The sequence below is a fragment of the Notolabrus celidotus genome, chromosome 16, assembly GCF_009762535.1.
Source record: "Notolabrus celidotus isolate fNotCel1 chromosome 16, fNotCel1.pri, whole genome shotgun sequence".
Lineage (NCBI taxonomy): Eukaryota > Metazoa > Chordata > Actinopteri > Labriformes > Labridae > Notolabrus > Notolabrus celidotus.
Genome location: NC_048287.1, coordinates 24,204,906 through 24,222,238, shown reverse-complemented (window position 1 = coordinate 24,222,238; position 17,333 = coordinate 24,204,906). Strand labels below are relative to the sequence as shown.

General features: G+C 41.0%; 1 protein-coding gene across 3 annotated transcripts in view; it reads right to left on the bottom strand.

Annotated features, from left to right (window-relative positions):
• The window catches only part of ext1c (exostoses (multiple) 1c), a 119,201-nt gene that overhangs the window by 94,567 nt on the left and 7,301 nt on the right, over positions 1-17,333 (bottom strand). For 2 of the 3 annotated variants that reach the window (XM_034705576.1, XM_034705577.1), the window contains exon 2: positions 5,904-7,267. In XM_034705576.1, coding sequence (XP_034561467.1) covers positions 5,904-6,850 — 947 coding nt within the window. In that variant the 5' untranslated portion in view covers positions 6,851-7,267. Of the gene's footprint in view, positions 1-5,903; positions 7,268-8,890; positions 8,972-17,333 lie in introns of all 3 variants that reach the window. The other variant, XM_034705578.1, reaches the window with a different exon arrangement.

Genomic DNA, 17,333 nt, shown 5'->3' with positions numbered 1-17,333 from the left:
TAACTTTAAATACCGTCACTTGTAATAGTTAAAATTATATTGAGAGCAAATTTATTGGGCTAGCATGAACATAAATTCATATTTTTGATTGAAAAGGGGCCATTACTCCTCCCTTTCTTGAGCTTGTCCAATGAGTAACCAGCATTAGTGACATCCTTTAATTACTCAGTATTTATTGGTTTAGAGCTAGAAACAGGTGATGCCCATTCCAATGGATGCAGGGCCTGAAGGGGTTAAAGAGATTGATTAAAGTTTGTTTGTCACTAGATTACTGTTTCCTCGGATTGTAGTACGGCTAATTGAGTTTCACCTCCTGTTGATCTCTACAAACACTTTCTGCAGCGTAAAGCTGAAACATTAGTGGACAAAATCACAACAGCAACATAACGCTTCTGATACAAAAATATAGTCCTGTGCAACATATTGTGCATTCATATACAATATCTGTTATCACAGATTGCATCTTTAACTTGTGTTTCCCAGCAGAATGTGTCAGGATTAAGAGTGGCAGATTACAGGCTGTGCTGTGTGGATTTGGATGACAAGAGGTGACAAGAGGTGACCTTCAGTATGACAGCAGTCTTGTTCATATGGTGTGCAGTGATGTCTCACTAGCCTCGACAACACAGTGTGTAATGGCGTCCTTGCTCCAGTTGCCTGACATGCAGGGAGGCCAATCTGAGTGACAGATGGAAGTTTGAGGGTCACGCGAGACGGGGAAACAGTGTGCTGTTGATTTAAAAATAACTTTTATAATGTAAAAGTTTTTTTAAATGATGAAATATCACTGTTATTCTTTGTCATAGTCAGGTAACAGGTTGGAATGAGAAAGTAGAAGTTATCTAACAAGGAAATAAGCCTGCCTTTGTTTGATTGGCTTACAGTGTTGGAGGACTCTGACTCGTGATGCAGCAAAAGTATAAAGACTAACATGTTTGCAGCCAATCAGACTAAAACAGGGAAATTAAGATTATAAATATGATTTATGCGTCTTTTAGGGCCAATCTGTTTCTGTCTCTTTTCATAAAGAAGCTAGGATTTTCATGTTCTTACTTGGTGAAAACAATGTTGTCATGACAGGCTATTGATCCGTCTGAGTTCCCCACTGTCCTACTCCCCCCCTCCTCCTTGTGCCCTTTGTTAGTCTCCGTCTTGTCCGGGTCCCTCCAGGGTAATCTGCTGGTGTACCAGATGCATGCGCTCATTAACCTGGTGCTACCTTCTAAGAGCCTCACCGTGGCACACAGAAACAGTCTCATGCATATAGAGACACACACACAAACATAAAAAAATTAAGACATTGACTTGCTGGTGACACACATTATTTCTAGGTGTATGATTTTTGGCAAACACTGAAGAGAGTAGCGTGAAAGAAACGGACAGACATACTTAAAAGAGAGTAAGAAAACGCCAGAAAAACAGACAGATGGAGGAGCAAAGGTTTGTCTGTACCTGGCCTGAGCCTGGACTTCAAATAGAAACCTTCATCATGCAGTCTTTTTTAAATTATTTTTCTTCCCTCCATGAATCCCCCTCTCTCCTCTACAAAAGGAAAGATGGATCCTTCTCTTTCTTTCCTTCACACCTTTCTCTCCAAGGCTAAAAGCCTCACATTTCCACAGAGGAGAAATTACACAAGAGAAAAAACATCTCTCTTTTTTGTATTTCTTTCTCAAAGTGGCAGCTGTCTCTCACTCCCCCCCTCCACCATATTCACACCCTTACACCCCCAGAGCTGTTAGCTGTCCACATGGGACCCTGCCCACCTCCACCACCAACCTCCCCTCCCCTTCTCCCCCATCCTACACACACACACACACACACACACACACACACACACACGCCCCCTGCCCACCCGGGTGTCTGAGTAGTGGGTTGTGTGGAATAAATGAGCTCATTCATACAGTGTCGAGGAGCTCCATCCCTTCGCTGCCTGGCCCAATGTAAACAAGCTGAAGGTAGCAGTGTAGGACACAGCAGCTTGCAGTGTGCTTGAATTATAACCGCCTCCTAACTGCTGAATTTAAGGGTGAATGATACTTGAAAAGTCATATTGTGTAGGTTGAAAACATTTGCTTTGAGCATTCATTTGAGAGTAACTGAAAAAAACGCTACCTCAGAGCGGCTTACATTAAAGTTAGGGTCGGGCAGTTTGTCAGACCTCTGTTTGTTCAGTCATAGAGGAAGAAAATTAATGATTCAGATGGCAGTTTCACAACCTACAGTATTTAGTAGCATAAATAAACTTTTCTCTCATCAATAAGTCAATTCATTTTAGGTTAGTTTGCACTGAATAACTTTAGCCCACTGGTAGAGCTGAGACGAGTCAAACTAATAAATCAGCTGATTGAAAGATGTTTAAGTAAATAATCTTAAAATAAACTGATTACATAAATAATTGTGAGCTTTACCAACATTCATTGCCAACTAATTAAGTTATGATACATGTATGGTACCCTTGTCCAAGACAAATTTCCCTATGGAACAATATCCTTTATTTTTTAAGTTAGCTTGTTGAGCTAAAGCAGGCTAGAGATTTGAGAGTCTAAACATCCTCCACTGATGTTTACCAAGAGTTTTCAATTTGAAGAGAAGGTTTGAAAAAAGTTATTAATGTGCTTTAAAGTCTTTTGACTCATCTCTTCTCGCTCTACCAATTTAGCTAACAAGCTTGCAGTGTTGCCAACTCCTCAGTGAGGAAAGTAGCTATTGGCTGTCCTTAAAGTCACTAGAAGTTGCTAAATGACGTCATCACTTCATTTGCATAATTTAAATTATAATGGACACTGCAAGAGAGACGTGTAACTTTGAGGGAGAGAATAAAAGAGTAAAAAACACCCTAAATATGTTTATAATTGCACTTAGGAGCCTACAACTAATGAAAGTAAAACGTGACATTTTTCAACCATTTTTATTGTATACAATCTACATTAACTATCTAAATAGACCAAAAAGAGACAGTAGGTGGGATCAGCCAGCAGTGTCTTTGTATATGCGTGATACATTTGTAATCTGAATGCTGAGGGATGAACGCCTCCTGTTCTGAATGCAGCTCACAGCAGCATCCACTGCTCGTTGAGAAGACTTAGAACGATACCTGCTTTCACGTCAGTCTCAAAAAGTCTCCATTTAACACCAGAAAAAGTCGCTACATTTGTCGCTTGTCGCTTTTTTGAACAAGAGTCGCTAAAGGGGTCTGAAAACTCGCTAAATATAGAGACAAAGTCACTAAGTTGGCAACACTGCAAGCTTGTTAGCCTAGCTAGCTCACAGCTTCTGTTACCGACTATAGTTGTGACAGTGGAAATACAGTATGTCTCTTGACTTTATTGTGTTTCTGTCAAGTAAGCAACAGAGCTAACTATCTGGCTAACCAATAGTTGCTACCTAGCTAGCTTAGAAATCTCACAGCTTCAAGTGTAAATGTGCTTTTAAGAATGTAAGCTGTTAAAGAAATGTTAAATTTAGGACACAAGACCCACTGCTTCACTTTGCAAAGCAAGCTAAGACACAAAGCAACATAAACTAGGCTGTACATGACTTTTTGAAAATATTTTCTACCTCATCACGTCATCATCATGCGTTTAAAGAAAACAGTGACATAATTCTGAGTAAATACACCTTGTTAAGTGCTTCTTTGTTTACTCAAGTTAAAACACAGAGTGACCAACAGAGGTGGGTGGCGCGACTGTAGTCAAACTGGTCGTGGGCTTGTGCCTCACAGCTATCAAAGTTACCATAGCCTGAGCTCAGCTATTGTAACTAACAGTAGCTAGCAGGTAGAAAACTCCACATAGTGAAAACAGATGGTGGCAGAAAGAGCTCCACAGCTCCACACAAGTCTTCCCCCCAAAAAAACAGACTTCATCTGTACACTGATGCAACTTATACTCTGGATTTTACGGTGCTTCATCAGCCAAAACTGGAGAAAAGTCACGACAAAAACAGTCTTCATGCACCACCACAGCAACTTTCTGAAGTGATCCAGTAAAACAAAATCAGTGGTGTCTTTCTTGAGACCTTGTCCTGAGAAAAAATGTCCAGGTTTACTTTTTAATAAATCTGTTTCTGACTTGAAGTTTGTCCTGTGTGTCACAATATGAATCAAGTGATTAATTCTCCTCAACTTCTGAACACTTGAAATATCTTTGAGGATTAATTATCCGATAATGGAGGAGAGACAGCAATGATAGGTCTTTAAAAATTGTTGCTTTGTATTTGTCACACACTCCAGAGAGTCTGCATACTTCATTAGACGGTTTCCTGAGGCTCAAACTCTTTGTTCTCATTTTTCTTCCATATTCCTACTCTCATTGAAATCCATCTTCTGCTGTCTGTGAATGTTCTGCACCATCAGACAATCGTTCTCTTGTTATCTGTGTATGAATGGATGGACACAGACTTTATAGCTAATGAGGAGCTCTGTCAGCACTTGAGCTTCATAGAGTTTTACTGCTAAGTGTTAGAAGTAGAAGTTAAGCAGAAGGCCTTGGCAGTAAGTTTGCGTAGCTCCCTCCACCTCTACTGTGTCATTAGACTTCAACAGCGTAGAACAATAGATAATGACTTCACCTGAAGTCTTTTTTATCATTCTCCACCTGTGCCAAGAGCCTGAAACCTCTGGGTGTACCTTTATGTAAAGATTTCCAATATAAAATGAATCACCATTTTTAAAATCCAAAATTTTCTATTGAGTGTTTCGAGGAAATACATCTTTTCCATCAGCCTTTCTGAAAAACACTTTCTGAGCTACAATAACATGATAGGAAAAACACAGAGGAGGAGATGTGTTTACCAAACTGCTGCTGCAGCATGTATATTGGCGCATGGGCGTGTTTCCTAAAGCTTTTCATTATAACTCAACAAAGACGCCTACATACTTCCAAACCACTCTGTCAAAGGCCTCCACCAACCATAAGGCTGGAGCTGCAATATGTATTGTGTATAATATGCCTGTTTTCGAGCACTAGTAAAGGTCATATGCTGAAATTAATTAGCTTAAATAATGAATCATTGCTTTGAGTATTAGAGTTGTTGCTAGAATCTCATTTCCCAATGTCTTTAAATCTACTCCACCCACCATCTAATCAGCAAACTGTGAAATATAATTGAAATTAAAGTGGAAGAGGCGAGCGTATCCCCCTGCAACAAGAAAAGCTTTTTAAAAATAAGAGATTAAAAAACAGAATAATCATATACACCTCACACCCAGCAGGGATTTATTCACTGAGGTTTCATGAAGCCATTCTTTGTGGTGACCTTTGCTATGGCTCATTACACAGTGTACTTTCATTTGTAATTAATTAGCTGTAGCTTTTTCTTTGTGTAGCACTGGTAAACACCCAAATACAAAATGGGTTCAACAGCGAGGGTACTTGTTTTCCACGTACTTTGACAAGCACATATTGTTATATTTGTTCATGCTCTGAATAATAGAAAAGGTCAAGGTCAGCTCTCACGAGTTGCCCACATTACAACGACTGTTCAGCTTCAGTCCTACAAACATAAGAGCAAGAAAACAGCTTGAAACAGTGACCTGAATCTAAATTTCCAGAGACTCCAGACTGGGACTAAAAATCTTTGAACTCAAACGCAACTGCCAAACATCATAAACCCAAACAGTCAAGAATTGTGCAGCCATAAAAGAGAGACAAAAATAACCAGTGGGACCCTAACGCCACCGCTGACACTGCTTGTAGAAAATCAGTGACATCTTAAAGACCAATAAAACAGCATGTAAAGTTCAAACAAGACGCAAATGGAACAACACCGCTGTGTATTTCCCAATAAAAGAGATTCTGACACTCTGTTCCCATAAATCCCTGTTTAGGCTCACACCTCGCCTCTTGTTTTAACGCCACCACACTGCTGCCCTCCCCCTGACCATGTGACCCCAGTCTTACCTTTCATACTCCAGGTTGTCATGGTCACAGCGGGCATCTTTGTGCTTCTCCCAGTCCTTCCCGTGGCGGCACGTAGTCAGCGACACAATGTCCTTCCCGTTGTGGATGTGATGAAGAGCGTTCCTCGTGTCTGAGCCGATGCCCGTCAGATAACGCTTCCCTTTGAACATAAGGAGGTACTTTCTCCTTGGTGGGATGGTGTTCCTCACCAGCCAGCCCCGCTCTCCACCCTTCTGCGGGTGATCCTTTGAGAATAGCGGGATGGAGACGTCAAAGCCTGGCCTGAAATGTTCCGTGTTCAAGCTGGCTTTGGCTAGAATGGCCTGGCCGATGTTGAAGCCAAGATCCTCTGTGTAGTTAGGCCAGGTGCCTGAGTACAGGTTGAAGATCAGGTGGTTCCGCCCGTCGTTCCACAGCGGGTAACCACGAATCCGCTCGTCCACATTTGGAACAAACTGTCCTGATAGTTGGTCCCGATCCAAGGTGTCGATTCCCAGCACAAACAGACATGCTTCACGAGGGTCTGATGTGTAGTACCGTGACTCAGCTATTGATGTCAGGATCTTCCTGTAGCTTTCCGACACACGGTCATTCTTCTCTGATGGATATATGTACACCCTGAAACCTTCCCTTCCTCTGCGGCGACACCGCGAGAAGTCAAAGCAGGTCTCCATACGGCAGCGACTGTCCTTATAAATGGCAGACCATGCTTGGCGGCGCTGACGGGGCGACTCAGCCGTCCCGGGGTCTGTCTGGAGCTCATCTAGGTGGGCATAGCGGGGCAGGAAGGCCTTGTCAGTCCAGTTGGGCCAGGGGCGCACCACTTCCCCACGGTGCCGTGTCAGCAGGCGAAGCAGACGCAGCTGGACTCCCCCACCCCAATAAAAGAGCACCAGCCAGCAGCACGCACACAAGCCCAGCAGAACATACTTCTTACGCGCCTGCATGGGGGCCTGTCTCTTTTTTCTGCTCTGTCTCTCTCTGGTTCCTCTCCTCAGCCCCTCAGCTCAGCAGCCTCACAGGGGCAGGGCTGATGTGTGATTTCTAACAAGGAGCTTCTAACGGAGGACAATGTGTTAACAAGGACATCCCTGCCTCTGAGTGCCCGGTCCACTTTGCCATTTAGGATGATGAATTCTAAGTAACTTACTCCCTTCCCTCAACCTCGTCCTGCTTCCCCATTTGCTCTCCACTGTACTCTCAGATGAGGGAATTAGCCGGTCTCTGCTGCTGCTGCTGCTGCTCCTGTATGCATTTCCTCCCTTGCCCCGTCCAGTTGAGAGTGATGAAAGGTGATTTCTCCGCTCTCTCAGGCCAGGCTTGCTGCCTCATGGTGCCTGGCGCGACTGCTGTCTGCAGGGCCTCTGTTGGGGAGGAGTAAACAAACAAGAATACAGATCAGTACACAGACAGAGTGGCCGCTCTGTAGCCAGCGAGGAGAAACACTCTAGGGTTGATCATGAAAAATCTGCCTCAAGAGAGATCATCAAGAACACTATAGTTGGGCCAATAGGTCCAAGAAGCTTTCATTTCAATTGCATCAGAGAGATGTGTAACCTGCGATTACACATCCAAAAAGCATAAGCATAGTCACACGTAAGCCATCTTCTTTTAAAGTCATCCAAAAGCTGAAATATTTTTATCCTCTTGTGCTGGTTTCCAGGTTAGCAAATCATCAAATTTTACAATTCACTGGCATTTTACCATTTTATATTTGATTAGCAACTCAGAGAAAATGAATGGATAAAATCTGGTGAAACAACGGGCCATACTTACAGTTAACAACCTATTAGATTCTGTAAGACAACAGGCAATGTTAGCATTCAACCACTTACAACCTACAATTCGAGTTTGTTAGTCTTAAGCCAGCCAACAGTTTTTAGAGTAATACCAGCTTATTTGCTAGCTTAAGTTTATGTTAGCAGGCTAATATTATAAAATAATAATAATGTAATTATATAAGCTTATGACTTACAGTTATGCTAGTTGGCTATAGGGAAATAAGCTAGCCCAGCAAAGTGTAGAGTAAGAATATTGTTAGCTAGCTAACAGTTCACTGTTTACCCATTAGCTGTCGTGGCATAGCTGTTGAAAAGTGATGTTTTTTATATCTTAAAATGGACAAGATACCCCTCCAGATTTGAACCTGCATTGACTTGTTAGATGATTAATCAGCATTGAAGCGGTTAATTGCTAATTAAAATGTCAGATTCCTTCTGTTTACAGGATCTGCTAACCTGGAATTCAACAGAACGATATTTGGACAGCATTAGAGCTTCCCACCCCGAGCTGGACATGAGAGGAATAAGGCTGTCGTGTGAACATGGTGGAGTAAATGTAATCTTTCTCAACTGTCAGACTTCTTCTTCTGCTTGAGCTCAAGGAGAAAAAAAAGGAAAGTAGAACTCAGTGCGCACTCAGAAAGGCATCCACTCCTGATTATCCACACATCAGAACCATCACTGCATGACGTAACCCTCCCCTCTATCTCCATCCCTGTATTACTTGCACAGTCCTGAGAAAAGGATGGGTATTTACAGTCCCATCTGGCTGTGTGCAGACTTCTGGAGCAGTCTCTTGCAATAGTGCATTGAATCTGGAGCAGCAGACAGGACTAGATACTATCATGCTCCTCAAGCTCCGGCTTCACGGAGACAGATGCGGTTGATGTTCGTTGGAGGAGAAAATATGAGAGCGTTAAGCATCTAAAATGAAAATTTGCATTGGCATTTTGAAAAGATGCGGCTCAAGGAAACATGCATTTACCTTGAGGGGACCAAGTGAATGCCTTTTTTGTTACATTTCCAAATGTGCAACGGTTTTTCAGCCTCATATTTTTGCCAAACATCCTCCATAACTTCCTAACATGTACAGTATGCTTGTGTGTGTGTGTGTGTGTGAGAGTGTGTGTTTTTGAAAAGCTTCTCACAGTGAAGGGTAGTGTTCACCCTGCCAGCTGCCACACAAAGGCAGCTTTCAGGTCTCACCTGGCCGCTCCTCTCATTCACATTCCCCAATTTCTGCCTCCTCTCCAGCCAAGCAGAAGTGATGCCTGCCTTCTCTGTTCACTATAAAACAAACCACACAACAGTGATGTAGGTAAACAATGCATCCTCTGATTTCCTCATGTCAAAAGAGTAGAGGAAATGGGCATTTTTGTGGGAAAACCATCAGGATCAAAGAAACTGGCAGAAAGTTGTGTTCTAGCTTGAACACTGATTTCCCTTTTATCTGTTGTTATACTGGTTTCTACTGGGATTTGTAAACATGAGGGTCCTGTATTTTTCATTATTCATAAAACTGAAGAGTTAAGATAGTGTGACAAAACAGCACCAAGGGAATACTCTACCTATGTTAAATAAGAGTCACTCTTGAGATGTCAAAAGGCTATGGATGATGGAAGTGTGTGTGTTTGTATGGAAACACAAAAATGTTGTTCTGGGCTTGTAAGAGAATTAATCTTACGATAGAGAAGTGATTTATCCAGCAAAACTAATGGAAGTCCACAGAAATGTAGGGATTTTGTTTTTCATTTATGGTGGCTAGAAATTAGAATTCAGGGCTCCGGTTAAGCCTGGTGGTTAAGGTGTGCACCCTGTGTAGAGAGTCTTGAAGAGTGCTGATAGTTACATTTTTATACAGAGAGGATTGGACAGTCGATAGTGTAAGGATCTGGGAGAAAGAGTGAGGAGTGGCATGTGAAAAGAGGCCACAGGTTGGACTTGAGGACTTTAAAATACATGTGAAATTGGGTTTTTTATTGTTGGTTAGACAAAATAAGATAATATCCTTTTACTATTTTACATTCAGAGAGACTCAAAGGGTTTTAAACTCTCAGTAGTGTTTTTCCCAAGGTGTAGTATTCTCCAGGGTCAACATGTCGAAATATCAGACCTGTAACTTACAGCCTATTGATATTAAACTCCATGAAAACATCACTGTCAAATTTCTCTGCAGAGCGAGACAGTTCTCTTTAGTTTTGACATCGACATCTCCACAGTGGCTGACTTGAATTTTTTGCATTAAAACTGAAAACACTCATCTCTTATTTTATGAGATGAACTCCACAGATAACCCTCACCACTCTCTTTGGTTCTGCTTGATCTCTCCAGTTTCTTGAAACACTAGAAGAAGATAGCTTGAATCTCTGCATGTATAAACGGCTGTCTCTCTACATTTAAAGTTCAAACTAAATTTGGAAAAAGGTAAAACGGCAAAACTGTTCACACTATGATGATTTTCGTATTGGTGTTGTTTCTTCTTATAAGTTCCATTGCATTTAAATGTACATTACTTTCTAGCTTGATGGTATTGCAGAACCATTCTGGCATACAAGCCTTTCTGGAAATTATTTCTAACTGTGCCTTTTTTTCCTGAATTATCACTTGGATCTATCTTAGATTCCATTGCTAACATAAAATGGAGATACCGAACAAGCTGTGCTTAAAAAGTTGACAACGATTCAGAGGCATTTAAGAAGTAAAATAAAGAAGCATTTCTATTTTAGCACCATGTACACAAAAACCTTCAATAAAGGTAAGAGCGTTTGCTGTGTATGTAAAACTGCAACTGCATGACAGAAGCGTTAGCTTATCATGAGTTAGCTTAAATAAAGCAACATTAACGTATGTGACCATGTCCATAGATCCCTAAATAAACTGGTGATACCTCTAGTTACTAGTATCTAGTAACGCAAGGAAGTGCTTTTTGTTACAAACCTGATAGAAAGTATACCTGTAGCCATGGAGTAGAGGCTAACTTTGTCAGATCAATGGTATATCTGTATCTCATATCAAACTGATAAAGACAATCTGACTGTATTAAATGTAGTTTGTAACCTTATTCTAGCAGAATAACATTACTCTGATTTAGTTTTAATCATACAAACTCACTGGACAGTCAACACAGGTAGCTGAGTTGAAGGAAACAGCCTGCAAGCTAGTTAGCTATAGGCGTGTTTCCACCGCAGCAACTTTACCCCGGAACTAGGGACTTGACCCCTGAACTACATGTGTTTCGATCGGAGGAACCAGGGTCTAAATTTAGTTCAGGGGTAGATTAACTCCCCCCTGAAAAGCCCCTGCTTGGGAGGTAGTACTTTTCAAAGGTCCTGGGACTTTCGGCTGAACATAACGGTGTTTGTGGAGTTTACACAGTTGTTGAAACACAGAGGGAGTTCCTGGGAATTCATACTAGTTTAGTTTTTTATGAAGATTTCAAAGTATTATTTAATGTACTTTTTTTTTTCTCCATATCTCACTGGCCTGATTTGCACAATCTACTCTGGACAGCCCGCGGTCGAAACACAGACAACAATGGGGGCACAGGAACCCTTTAGTTCCAGGGAAAGTAGTTCTGGGGGCTAAAAGACCCCAGAACTCTTGGTCGAAATGCACCTTATCTGTTGGCTTAGCTTGCACACTCTCAGACAGTCTGTTTGAAATCCGCAACAAAAATTACATTTTCTGAACCTACTCAAAGCAGAAATATTACTGAGAGGAGGAGTTTTCAGGCATATCAGATATCACAGAGGTTTTTGTAATAATTAAAGGTCTTCCGGTGTACTTGCCTCCATTTACCTACGTAAACATAAAAGGCGTGACTCTTCACAGCTTAGGACTCAGCTCCAGCCTGATATGACTTACTCCATTCCATAAAACTCTCTTTAAAGGACACAGCCTTTTAAAAGACACAGCCTTGTACTTGACAGTCTATTTTTTCACAGTGGCAGAACCATTCAGGCGCACAAGTCTTTCTCGAAATGATTTCTAACTGTAACAGTTTGTAAGCCTCACAGCTGGTCGTGTCAGCCAAACAGCACCAGCTAATTCAGGTCAGCTACACTGCCGCTGGAGATAGAAGTGGGGGTTGTTTGGCACCTTCCTTGTTTCTACTTCACTGACTATGACTTGTGGCAGCCAGAGCAGCAAGCAGCAGTCCAAGTTGGGGGAGAAATAGACACTTGGGATCCCATTACATACTCCTCATCAATAATTCACTGGCGACTTTAGTTAAGGCATTGATTTTTCCTTTCTGTATTTTTTTTTGTAATTTACATCCCCCGCCATCGACGCACAGTTGGACCCTTGTCCTCATCAGAATACGCTCCAGTGAGGGATCCGTTTCATAATACCTCCCGGTGATTTGTGGTTGCAGGGATAATTGATGGTGATGGGAAGAAGGTGTAATTGAAAAGTGATGGAGGGTATCATTATGTTGGTGGTAATGATGATGGGCATGAAGAATTTATCCCAGTGGGTTGTCTTATCTAACGCCATTGGACATCTTTGGAAAGATGACAGTCTATTAAGGATATTTACACTGAAGGTGTCTCCATTAGATCGACAACAGGAGTTTCGATTTCTATGTTAACACTGTCATTTTAAAATAAGAATTAATTTTTTCTTTGTCCTGAAAACAGCAGCTCAAAGCTTGTTCTTGATTGACTCAGAATAACAACACAAGCAGAAACTCTGAGATATTAAAGGTTTAGAGGAAAGTGAATGACAACACATGCACCAAAGTCATTTAAGATATTACAATATATTACAGCATGAAACAAAACCCAATCCCTTGTCTTACTGCTGACAGCTCCAGGTGTATGAAAACCTTTCTACCACACCGCTCTGTTGATCCCTACCATCCCACTTTCGTATGGACAATCTGTCCAATGTTTGGCCATAAACAAGGGTCCAACGGTGATGAATGTGAGCCAGTGAACTCTGGGACAAGTCTGGACCCGACTAGGCCTGACAACATCCGTGGAGCTTGGCAAGAAGACACACATATATAAGTGGCTGTAAGTGGAGAGAGAAGTCCCCCTGTCTCGGATCAATGATGAATCATTATGGTTGGGTGACTAGCGCTGGAAAAAGCCACAAGGCTCATTGAATAAAGCGGCCTGAAGGTGGAAGGACGGGGTTCAAGGAAAGGTGAGCACAGGATTCAGAGCCCCTCAATTCCACCCCTCGTCATTTGTTTCCCATTTATACTTTCTTCCCTGCCATCCATCATTTCTTCCTTCTTTCTCTCCTCTTGTTTCGCCTCCCATTTCCATCCTACCTAAGCTGACTGGAGGGTTTTACGTAGAAACAAAACCCCCTTTTTTTTTGCATGGTTTCCTTTTTTAAATTACGCCTGCTTCATCTTTAAAACAGAGGGAGGCTGAAGGAGGTGTGATAATGCAAGGGGGCCCCAAACACTTAATCACAGACATGAGGAATACACTCAGCAAGGCCAGCAATTCTTTGATCATTGGCTCGCCTTGAGTGCTAAAGAAAACTCCAAGGAAGGTTCAGTATAAGTGTACTCAGCAAGCATGCAACTGTGTCAACACTGCAAAGAATAAACCCCTAATATTGCACATCGCGTTCAGCTTATATAAAGTGGCAGGTAAGTCATGTACCACCAGGGTGGACAAATGAGCTTTTCTTCACTGCATCCATTCTCAAATGGAGTTCCTATGAGGCTGCTTCCTCCTTATTTTACCTTTAGAAAAAGCACACTAGACTGTATAAAAGAGGCGGATGATTTGGCGGATGACGCAGCCGCCTTTTGTCAAGCTTTTCAGACGCCCCCTTTTGAAACCCAAGGTTTGGCGTGTTGGGTTTTTCACTCAGCAGAAGTACAAAGTACACATTGTTCAGTCTTTATTCAGACTGACAGATTGCTGCGGTAGTGTCTTGTCAATCACAGTCGTCGATGCCCTTAAGCAAACCCATACCCATTATTGATTTCACTACAAAAGGGACAACAATTTAACAAAATAAACATTTTGCTGTGTTGAATAAGAACTTAAACTAGCCATTGAGACATACACTCAATGGCTAGAAAATATCTATTGAGCTACTTATCTAGATGAAAAGATTTTTATAGATCTCTTAACAATAACTTATTTTGGCAACCAGGGAAGTCGCCTCCTTCCAGCCAATAAAACAAGCTAGGTTAAGAACACTTGAGCATTGTCATTCACTGTTGAAACCACAAGACTACATCCATTTTTTTACTGCATCAAAGCACATACTGAGTCAACTTTGATTTAAAGTTGTGATTCCTATGATTCCCAAAAAATGACATACCATTTTGAAAGAAAATCTGCATTTTTCTGGCAATAGTTATGAATATATTTACTTTCTTAAAAACATTTTCATATAGTAGCTGTCATTGCAAATGCCATGGAATAAAATGACTTTTACTGGCACACAAAAGAAGGATTCTGAAGTCAATGTTTGCATTGATTTTTTTTAATTGATTATAATATGTTTTTTCCATCCACTTATTAATTATTTAATAGAGCACACCTCTTTTTAAGATCATATTGATTTATATGTTAAAAGTAATATCAAAAAGATATGTGTCAGGAGTTGTGTGAGACCAGACATCTGTTTGTTGTTAGACTGATCCAGTGACAGCGGTTAGCCACTTCAAAACCACGCAAAGTGCTCGGAATGGTGGGTTTTATTTATTATCCCCAGTCTGCTGAATTTGTGACTGGCTTTTTTAGATGTCTGCATCAGGGAGGGACCTGTATACTGATTATTAGTATATGATATCATCAAAAGACAATATAAATCCTCTGTCAAAGGTGGGTCAGAGACTTCAAATTGAATATAGTCGAATCTGGAGGACTAGTGAAGGTCAGTATTGTAAAGGTCAGAAAGGGATACAGTCAAAGAGAAATAAAATGTGAGGATGAAGGACATTAAGGTGGCATTGAAGGACAGAATCACAACAAGCACAAGGACTCAATGATCGATATTTAGGAATGACAGCTGTGCCAAATCCCTTTACTTCCTGCCCTTGATCTTTTCCTCCTCGGGGCTTCCCTGGACTGTTTCTACCTGCCACGATTTTTCTCTAAACCACACCATTAAGCCATTCATGGAAATGGAATTTAACTTTGTCATCCCATCTGTCTCCTTTAGATTGTGTTGACACAGCGGCTTATTCAACCGTGCTTATACAGGCTTTGATAGAAAATGAAAACTGACATGCTCTGAAATGGATGTCACCGATGATGGCCTTGCACAGGAAATTTTGAATCTTCTCTGTTTTTCTTGTCCTTTGGCTGAATGGGGAAATTTTTATCTAGCAATTTCTGCCTTTCAAGCACAGATTGGCTTCTCCTTTATTTATCCAATTTGCTGTTTTTGTGGCTGCAGCTCCAGAGCTGAGCACAATTGAATGAAATCCACCACTATTACAGCCATTTGCCATGTAAGCAGAGTCACTGCCACAGTAACAGAAGCTGCAGCAGCATTATTATGACTGAGATGATCTGGATAGTAGCATAGAGCAGGTTGTAAATTGACACTGGATGAGCCAAATGGCTGCTAAAATGGGATTTCCATCCCTCCACAAATGATAGGGTTAGTTTGTAAAGGCGGCCCACCTGAATGATGGAAGCCCACAATACACTGCTGCAGATCCTGGTTGATAGCACTGTACAGCTGCCAGTGCTCGGTGGCAGCAGTCCCCTGTGTGATTTTTTGTGGTTGTGTGTAAGCGTGTGTCTGGACTATACTTAAACACACATCTGGCGTGTGTGTTTTTGCTGGCAATGTATTAGTCCAGTGAAATTAAGAGTTGTGAAGAAAACACAAATCTTGTGGTGAGGTGAAAACGCTTGGTCAGGTTAAAAATAAAACCCTGGACTCTGTCATTACGAGGCTGACAGATATGACAGCATGACTGGGGAGCAGAGGATAGCCACACTGCATTGTCTCTGTTATTGCAGTGTTCCCAAATCGCTTTCTCTTGTCAGCCTCTATATTGGCTGCATATTTCACAGAATAGAGGCCGGTTTGAGAATTTACAAGGTCGTTCTTCAAGCTGAAATGTTTTTAGGGGGCTTAAGATTTAAACTTGTAAGAGTTGAGTCAAGCTGAATTGGAAACTCTACTTAACAACAATCAAGTACAAGTCAACAGCCTGAAATTGTTCTTATTATTCTAACTTCTTGAGATGCTAGTTCATAAGAAATACATTTCAGGGGCGCTGGTGGCCTAGCGGTCTGGGCGCCCCACGTGGGGAGGCTATAGTCCTTGTCGCAGGGGTCGCCGGTTCGATTCCCGGCTGGTCGACCATTTCCTGCATGTCTTCCCCCACCCTCTGCTCCCCACATTTCCTGTCTCTCTTCACTTTCCTATCAAATAAAAAAAAAAAAAAAAAAAAAAAAAAAAAAAAAAAAAGAAATACATTTCAACAAGGTAGAAATGAAGAGAAGGGCTGTGATGATGTGTCAGAGTACATATCCAACTCCACGTCCATCCCTCTCTACAAACTTCTTGCATAATGTAAACAATAAGAATTTAGTTTTTAATTATCAATCAATCAATCAATCAATCAATCAATCAATCAATCAATAAATCAATCAATCAATCAATCAAGCTTTGTTTATATAGCACCTTTCATACAAATCAAATGAAACCCAAAGTGCTTTACAGCGATTGAAAAACGAGAAAGAAGCAGATGTAAAAGAATGGCAAGACATATTAGGGCAAAATAATAATAATGATAATAATAAAAATAGTACCAATAAAAATAAAAATAGAATAAAATAGAGAATAAAATAGAGACTAAAATAGATACTAATGCACATCAACAATAAAATATGTTTATTAAAATAAATTATTATGAAGTTCTGTAGTTGAGTCATTAAACCCAAATCTGAGTCAGGTCTCAAGTCCTCAGTGTTTAACTCTGACCCAGGTCCGAGTCAGCAAAGAAGAATTTGGACTTGGACTAACTTTCACTTGGACTAGGACCAGAGTATGGACTGCATAAAGACTCGGGAATGGAGAGGGGAACTCAGACATTTTTATTGTTTGTTTAGTTTTTTGTATAAGACCCTAATCATTTAATCAGTTTCAAGCAGCTGGCCTGTGTGTTTCCCTGCATTGCCATTCTAATGCCATCTTGTTTAGCACCAGCTCCCGTCAGGATGGCTAAAGAGACGTTACAAATTGTATGTTTTGCTCTCAAAGATTTTACTGCTGTTTCATCACTCTGTCTGGTGAACCAAAACTTAAAACAGACATCGATCAAGTATGCACCCGAGAATGTAAATGAGATGCTAGTTGGTCTACTTGAACAGTTTTTTATGTTGTTGTTAGTAAACTGTAGGTTGTAAGCAAGTAAAGTTACAGAATTGGTGGGTCTGAGACCCCACTGCAGCAGAAACTATGAAAACGTGCCACTGTGACTTGACTACAGCACTTTCTAATGAACAACTACATTCTGATTGGTTACATTATTCAATCAATCAATCTTTATATAGCGCCCAATCACAATAAACGCTATGTTGTTATATTATCTGTTATATTATTAACAAAGACCCAACATCAAGACAGGTTAGAGTGGCAATGACAAACTTCCTTTAACAGGCAGAAACCTTGAGCAGAACCAGACTCTTGTTAGACAACCATCTCC